Source organism: Phalacrocorax aristotelis, chromosome 6 (assembly GCF_949628215.1).
Source record: "Phalacrocorax aristotelis chromosome 6, bGulAri2.1, whole genome shotgun sequence".
Lineage (NCBI taxonomy): Eukaryota > Metazoa > Chordata > Aves > Suliformes > Phalacrocoracidae > Phalacrocorax > Phalacrocorax aristotelis.
In genome coordinates this window covers 17,986,421-17,994,633 of record NC_134281.1, presented here as the reverse complement: position 1 = coordinate 17,994,633, position 8,213 = coordinate 17,986,421, and the positions used below count along the sequence as shown (strand labels likewise).

The following is an 8,213-nucleotide window of genomic DNA, read 5'->3' as shown; positions in this document are numbered from 1 at the left end:
CCTCCGCACTGCGGCGCCGCCTGGCGGAGATCGGCGGCGTCGGGCCCCGCCATGTCGGGCGAGTGGCTGCGGCGCTTGCGACGGGGCGGCCCCGCGGAGCGGCCCGGCGGTGCCCACGGGCCTGGGCCGGGCCCGCCGCCCACCACCCTCCGCTACCGCCGGCCCAAGTTCCTGCGTGGCGGCGGCGTCGAGGAGAGCCCGCGCGGCGGGCGGGCCGTGCGGGGCACCGGGCCCGAGCGGTCCCTGCCCTGGGGCGCGGGTTACGCCGAGTGAGTGCGGGCCGGCAGCAGGGTCGACCCGGGAAGGGGCTCCGGGAGAGCCCCGGGAGGTGGGGGTGCGGGGTTACAGGGGCTCCCGCGGTACCTGTAGCACCCTTGGTTGGGGGGGGGGGTAGTGCAGGTTTGGGGGGACTCGAGGGTCTGAGTGGGTTAGGGGGCTCTTGGGAGGTGTAGAGCGTGCGAGGGAGGGTTAGGGGACCCCACCGCTTACCCCCGTACTGCTCCCCTCGGCTGCAGCCCCCGCCCAAGCACGAAGCTTCAGCCTTCCCTGGAGAGGGACGGCTCGCAGGCAGAAATCGCCACCCCCGCCTGCCTCTGCCTGCAAGGAGGGGAGCAGCTTCCTCCTCCAGGCACAGCAGCAGTGTGAGATTTGATGTAGCGGCATGTTTTCCTCGGCCCTTCTCCCTACCCAGCGGTAGCTGGCCGCAGCGTGGGTCACACCTGACTACCTCCCTGCCTGCATTTGGCTGCCTGCACCCTGCCAGCTGCAGAGCAGGTCACCATTGCTTGTGAGAAGTGGCAGGGGCAGCCCTGAGAGCAGCGGCAGGTCAGCTTATCCCCTAATGCAACGATGTTTATGCTGTAATGTTACCACTGGGATGTCACCCATCCCCTGCTCTGCACCCTGGTCGCAGGGAGCAGGTCAGGCAGGGCTCTTCTGTGGGGCTGCCATGTTGGGCAGCGGCAGGCAGAAAACCCTCCATTGCAGGGGCAAGTGATGGGGGGAGGAGGGAGGATGTTTGAGGGGGAAAGGGGGTTTGGGGACTAGCAGCACCATCCATCCATCCCCTTGCTCCTAGCAAAGTACCCTAAAAACAAAGTGGGGGGAGACCAGATTTCTGAAATCTCCTAGCTGTGCAAGAAGAGCAAACTCCCATCCAGGGACAAAGGCTGGAAGGAAAAACAATTACGATTTTGCAATTCACTGTGTCGCCAAGGAAATAGCACAGCTTGGGCTGCTGACAAAGGCTGCCTGAGGCCAGGGTGCTCCAAAACCACTCATCTCTGTGTCCCTGGCCAGGCTTTTCCCCACTGCATGTAAAGGACTTGTTATTTACATCCCTAGCAAAGACATCCTCGAGTTTGAAAAGGGAGGAGGGAGCGTGGGGCTGGAAGGACAGGGCAAGGTGCAGCTGTTCACTGCTGCTGCCAAGCACCCAGCAGAGCTGGCTGGCAGCAAGTGAGGTGCGGTGGTGCATCCACACGCCTTACCCAGAGCATTTGGACCCCCAGGGTTATCAATGCTGAGAAGTCGGAATTCAACGAGGACCAGGCGGCCTGCTCTCAGATCTCCATCCAGAGGAGAGAGCCAGGCCTGGAGGAGGACAAGGAATGGCTGATCCTGTGCTCCACGCAGGTATAGCCCCTGGGCAGGCTGTGCTCACCCTGCTGCCAGCCCTGGTCTGCACTGAAAGGCTCAGGTACAGGAAACATGGGGTTGCCCCATCAGTCCTACATTCCCACGTGCTGAAATGCTTCCTTGGGTGCATTTAGGGGACCATGTACCCTGTGTCTGGCCAGCAAACACCCAGTTCTACCTGTACATGCCATTTCTGGTTCTAAGGCCCATGCCTTGCAGCATCTGAGGTCACATAAGCCCTTTATTCATGCCCTCACCTTTCCTTTACTGTCCTCACTCTGCTTTCAAGGGCCAGTGTGTGTTGTCATCACTTGGGGACAGCAGTGTGAACCAGGCACACCAGATGCTTTCGCCTGGGAGTGGCTCTGTCTTGCCTCTCGTAAAACAGAGCAGCCCCATCTTCCCTAAAACAGAAGAACAGCACATGAGGGTGGGTGGCTGCGAATCCAGCCACTCAGAGCTCGGATGATGGGTCTGGCAGAGGAGCACATGGGCATCACATGAGTTTGAGCTGTGCAGGGGATTAACTGGCAGCAGGGAAGGGTAGCTGGAGGGGAAGAGCCAGGTAAAACATGTACAGGAATGTCCTAGCTGTGAGCCTGACATCTGTACAACCTCTCTCCAGCCCCAACCTTCCGCCTCTCTGAAGCTCCCCTTTGTTGTCCGTTTTCCTGACTGCAGTTCCTGAGTGGTTACTACTGGGCACTGTTTGATGGTCATGGTGGCCCAGAAGCTGCCATCATCGCCTCCAACTATTTGCACTACTGTATCAAGCAGAAGCTGGAGGAGGTTGTGGGGGGCATCACAGAGGCCCATCCCCCCATGCATCTGAGCGGACGCTGCGTTTGTGACAGTGACCCCCAGTTTGTGGAGGAGAAGCATATCCACACCGAAGACCTGGTGGTGGGAGCCCTGGAGAATGCATTCCAGGAATGCGTGAGTATCCCGTGCAGGGCACTGGTCCTGCTGCCCCAAGCAGTCAGTCTGTCCTTTGGTGCGCAAGGTCTGCAGTTCTGCAGCTCATCAAGCAGGCAGGAACATTTGGCCAGACCTTTAAGCATGCTGAGAACTCGCTGGGTCAGCTCCCTAAGATTGGCCTCAGATATGTTGCACGTCAGCATCGCTGACCCAGAGCAAAGCTACAGCATCTCTGCTAAACTGCTCCCAGAGGATATGTTTCTTTAGGGCTAGGTGGTGGCTATTGTCAGACTTGTACAGCGTGTACAGGTTTGAGATCTCCCTATCACATTCCTAAAGCAGTCATTAGTCCAGCAGCAACAGCTTTGTTGGTTGTACTGAAGCAACATTGTCTTTTGCCTTGCTGGTTTCCCATGGCCCATCTGCAATCAGCTTTGGCTCTGGATTTCTGCTGGGAGGCATGACGCAGCTGCAGAAAGCAGCAGCTCACATCACTCTCCAGACTTGTTTAAACCAACAGGATGAAGTCATTGGCCAGGAGATGGAAGCTACGAACCAGACAGGAGGCTGCACTGCTTTGGCTGCCCTTTATTTCCAGGGAAAGCTGTATGTGGCTAACGCTGGGGACAGCAGGTGAGCCACAATAAAAGGGGTAAGTTGCTGGGGCATGAGAGCTGGGAGATAAACAAGGTTTCCAGCATCTTATTTAACCCTATGGAAGGTAAAAGCGCAGCCCAGCCATTTCCTTCCTGTCCGCCACAGGACCTGTTGGATGCTGTCATGGCTCCTGAAGGGGTTTGGGGATTTCAAGGGACTAACACTGCCCAGCCACAGGGCAGCATTGGGATGGTAGTGCAGCAATAAGCTCAGCCTGGAAGGTGTTCAAAAGTGGAAGGTGATTTCAGAGCGTCCTGAAGAGCTTCCTCATCTGGCCTTGGCCCTCCATTCCTCTAGCAGTGAGATCTACCATCGTCAAACCAGGCAGGCTCAGTTCTCTGCTGTAACAGTGCAATTGCAATTAAATTATTTAAAATAGCATTTTTAAACATTTCTGGGTGCAGAGCTGTTCTCTGGCATTGCTTTGCTGCTGGTTACCCCTGGTCCCACATCTGACTGACCCTGGGGCTAGCCTCAGTAAGAGGAGGGCTGCAGTGACGGACACAGCTCAGCTCTTTGCCTCTTCCCCCTCACAGGGCAATTCTTGTTCTGAAGGACAACATTGTGCCCATGAGCTGCGAGTTTACACCCGAGACAGAAAGGCAGCGAATCCAGCACTTGGTGAGTGACTCCTGTGCATCAAACAATCCATCTACGAGCATCCCACTGGATCAGAGGGGGCTCGTGGCAAGAGCACCACCAGCTTTCCTTTAAGGCCACTGTGTGTCCAGAGTGTCATCTGGCTCTAGCCACAGTGGGCTGGGGGCAAGATTCAACCAACAGCCTTTAGTTTGGGAGATGCTCACATCCTCCTTGGGATATGCTTTCTCAATTCTCCATTCTGCTGCTGGGAGTGCTATTGCCAAGGCAGAAGCAGTTTTGGTGCCCTACTCTGCTGAAGCAGAACCTGTCCGTCTTCACTCCTTTGTTCCCTCTTCCAGGCTTTTCTTTTCCCCAAGCTCCTGGATGGCGAGTTCACACGCTTTGAATTTCCACGGAGGTTGAAGGGAGATGACGTGGGTCAGAAGGTCCTGTACCGGGATTACTTCATGGAGGGCTGGTGAGTCCTTTCTGCCTGAGGATAGGGGTGCAGCACATGGTGGCTTTACCTGCTCGTAGCGACTGGGAGGTGAAGGCAAAAGGGGCATGCCCCATTGGTGAGAGGAGTGGGATTCGTGGTGCAAAGCTGTGCCAGATACAGTGAAAGGTGCTGTGAGCAGCCTCCCCGCAACTGAGTGATGGGAGCCTTGGCAGGGTGGTTAGGGAACAGCTGAGATGGTCCTTCTGGGCTCCTGTGAGGTGGGGCTAGTACAGTAAAGCTGGGGAGGAACAGGGGAGGGAAAAACACCTGGACATTCAGCAAGGGGTCATCTTCCCTGCCTCTGCTTCAGCAAGTCACCTTGCCCCTGCCTTAGTCAGCTGACTCTGCATGGGGGCACCACGAGAGTTGAATCACAGTCAGAATGCTCTGGCTGGGTTGGACCTTCAAGTCAGACAAATCCCAAAGCAACAGTACATTCTCTGTTCTAGGGGATACAAGACAGTGGAGAAAGCTGACCTCAAGTATCCTCTTGTCCATGGTCACGGAAAGCAGGTAGCTTAACGCTTTACACACTGGGAAGGCAGAGGCAAGTCTGCTGGGGGTCCTCAGCATCCTTGTCACTCACAGTCATGCTCCAGGGCACTACGACAGACTGGGGCTGCAGAGCATCCAGTGCTCTGGGGCCCTCCAGCATGGGACAGTCCCACAGCCCCGATACAGCAGCTCCCTTCACTAGCTCCATGCTGCCTGGTTAGTGTAAACCAGAGCACTCCAGAGGAGACAGGTTGCACCATCCTCCAGAGTACCTGCTAAGCGGAGCAGACAGCAGCCCTGAGACAGCCTGCCCTTTTCTCATCTCCCCTTGCACACAAGAACTCACTGCAGATGAGAACTCATTTCATCAGATGCCACTTTGGACTGCCTCCTCCAGCTCTAACCTTTCCCACAAACCCTCTTCTTCAAGGAGAGGCTGAGGAGAGGGAAGGAGGAGGCAGGGCGAAGCAGTGACTGCACACATCGAGCGTGTGCTTGCTAGGGTCAGGCAGAAAGCCCCATCACCTCCCCCAGCACTACAACTTGCACACCACTCCCTTTGCAAGGAGTCAGTGCAGAACCTCCTTTCCCAGGAGAAAGGACCCCTTCCCCCTGTGCAAACCTCCCCCCCAACACAGTTTTCTTCCTCACTGCCCCAAATCAAGAGCAGATGCCACCATAGGCTTTGTAAGGTCTGTAGCATTGCCCAGAGTACGTGTACTAACTCCAGAGCACACTACAGGCCACCAGAAGCTGGCCACAGGCAGGCAGGCTGTCTCCATGCTCCATCAGGCCATTGCTTCTGATCATTCCTCCCATCTCTGAGGTCTCCAGGGGCTGTTCTGGGTGATGCCTGGAGAAGGGTCTTAAAGGCAACACATAGATCAGTCAGGACAGGCCATATATCAGCCTTTAAGGTGCCACATTCTTCTGTTTCAATACTGTTTTGCTTTGTTTGGGGCCAGGCTCGCCTGCTGGGGACTCTGGCTGTCTCTCGAGGTCTCGGGGATCATCAACTGAAAGTCATCGACACCAACATTGAAGTCAAACCTTTCCTCTCCTGCATTCCCAAGGTCAGTTGCAGCACAGGGAGTTGCAGGATGGAATTAAACAGGCTGCTCCTACTCTATAGCACCCACCTTTTACAGACCTGGCAAGTCTTAGCTGTGTCCTTTTTCCATCCCCGATCTCTCTGCATGCACCCAGAGAATTCCCAAGATGGAGTAATCTAGAAGCATAGCAGCAAAGGGGTGTAAAAGATTTGAAGCACTCTAGTCCCACCTTGTCATCTGTCAGAGGAAGAGTTATCTCCCTGACTGCTCTGGTACATTGCAGGAATTGTGACTGATTTACTGTTGTGCTTTCCAGGTGCATGTATTTGACTTTGCTCTGCATGACATTAAGGAAGATGACGTCCTCATCATGGCAACTGATGGCCTTTGGGACATTCTGTGCAACGAAGAGGTGGCCCTTATGGTCAGGAGCTTCCTTGCAGAAAACAGGGCAGGTCCTCACAGGTAGTACAAGCCTTGCCATCATTTTCCCTTCCAGAGAACCTGGTCAAACCTAAAGCAGGCTGAGATCACTCTGCTTCTAGGTCAGCTCTAGCATGACCAAGCTCTCTTTTCTGTGACTCTGGAAACTGCCTCTGAATCTTTCCCCATCCTAAAGGAACAATTATAAAGCTGGTGTCTACTGTTCTGACAGCACAAAGCCACATCTCAATGTTGTTCTTAAAGGATAGTGCCACATTAAACCAAACCTTGCATTTTTTTCACCCACAGATTCTCAGAACTGGCCAAGTGCTTGGTATGCAGAGCAAGGGGCAAGAAGAGAGGCCACCAGTGGATGCTGGATGACAGCCATGAGGCATCCTATGATGACATCTCTGTATTTGTCATCCCACTATACAACAGGGGTGAGGACTGACTGTTAGCATGACACGCAGGATCTCTGTGTCCCCCTGCTGTGGTGCTTTTCAGCATCAACCCAAGACTGGGATTTCTGCTGTGCGTGTACTCTTCCAGCAAAACCATAGGCAGCGGAACCTAAAAATACACAGCCAGCACTTACGCAGAAGATCAACAACAACATTAGCTAAGAACATGCAAGAGAAGAACATTCCCCTTACTCCCTTCTCTTTGTTGGACCGAGGAGAAGTTGCAAAGGGAGCCATGCAAGACTAAGGGTACTATTTGTAAGATCTTTGCAGTACAGTGAGACTCAAATCAACATTTCTAGTGACCCCTCTCCCTTTTTAATATTGAGGAACAAGGATCAACTGAGATCCAACCAGTCTCAAGAGCTGGATTTTAATCAGAGAACTAAGTTGTGTAAAACTGGATGCATAAACTAAAGTGTCCCTTGTATCCATTTGCTGTAATGTGAGAGGTACTGAAAATCCCGGAGTTGCTGCTAAGACAGCATTAGGCATGGCCGTGCCTGCCTAATGCAAACACTGAATGAAGAGTAGCCCAGACCTCTTGGGAAAGTTGCCGTTTGTAGGCAGCACCACCTCAAACCAGACAATGTTAGCAGACGAAGCTACGCATTGGTGTACAGCAGCCTCCTGTGTAAAGATGCATACCTTACTGTTATTTAATAGCATTTAAGTATACTAGTATGTAATGCAACGTACAGATTTCTAAAAAAAAAAAATCTTAGTCCACAACACTTGCCAACACTTCTATTCATTCAGGTAATTTCTGACAGCAAAGCTGTTTGTGTAGCAGTAGCACTGATGAGAACTGAAGTGCTTAAGTACACCAGCTGATTTAGTAAAGCAGCTCCCAGTAAAATAAAACCGGTTTGTTCCAATTTGTCTGCAGTGCTGAATCACAAGCGCTTACACTCATTACAACAGAAGTGGCAGTGCAGAAGATGTGCCAAACCGAGTTGTGCCTTAAATTTTGAGGATCTGCTTCTCAACCAGTTCATTAGCCTGGCAAATTCAGGTCTGGACAAGCTTCCCATCCCACTGAGTCCCCACTTTTGTTTTCACTATTCATTACACAAGTTGCAAGATTCCCTAGTGAAGCGGACAAACCCTGGTGTGTGTTTCATCCTTGTGGAACTTAAAAGTCCAAATAAAAATACTTTTTCTCCATGCATCTTACTGCAGTTTTATTCCTGTAAGAGGTTTTACGTGGACCTGAGATGGAGAAAAACAGCCTTAGAAAGTCACAGGAGTTTTCTTTCAGATTTGTCTTTGTTGAATACCAGTTTGTCACTGAAAGTATTCCCTAAGCAGTACCACCCCAAAGGTTAGGTGTCAAAAGATGATTTCCTGCAGTGGGAGGCCTGGACCAGGAATGAGGCAGCCTTCTCAGCTATCTGCTCATGGTTTAAGGAAGGGATAGGAAAAACCCATGTCTCTCCACCTTTGCTTTTCCGCCATCCTCTTGAGTTTAACCTGAAAATGATG

General features: G+C 53.0%; 1 protein-coding gene across 1 annotated transcript; it reads left to right on the top strand.

Annotated features, from left to right (window-relative positions):
* Positions 1-6: 6 nt before the first annotated feature.
* On the top strand, positions 7-7,606 carry PPM1M (protein phosphatase, Mg2+/Mn2+ dependent 1M). Its single transcript, XM_075096311.1, has 10 exons — positions 7-269; positions 1,512-1,635; positions 2,320-2,574; positions 3,077-3,189; positions 3,750-3,834; positions 4,155-4,273; positions 4,744-4,807; positions 5,755-5,862; positions 6,158-6,306; positions 6,574-7,606. Exons 1-10 carry the CDS (start codon positions 52-54, stop codon positions 6,716-6,718), a joined length of 1,380 nt encoding a protein of 459 aa, XP_074952412.1. The 5' UTR covers positions 7-51; the 3' UTR covers positions 6,719-7,606.
* The last annotated feature ends 607 nt before the right edge of the window (positions 7,607-8,213 follow it).

Coding starts and splice junctions, on each gene's coding strand:
- PPM1M (XM_075096311.1), top strand. CDS start 52: ATGTCGGGCGAGTGGCTGCGGCGCTTGCGACGGGGCGGCCCCGCGGAG. Junction 1,636..2,319: donor TGATCCTGTGCTCCACGCAG/GTATAGCCCCTG, acceptor TCCTGACTGCAG/TTCCTGAGTGGTTACTACTG. Junction 4,808..5,754: donor TCCATGGTCACGGAAAGCAG/GTAGCTTAACGC, acceptor GTTTGGGGCCAG/GCTCGCCTGCTGGGGACTCT.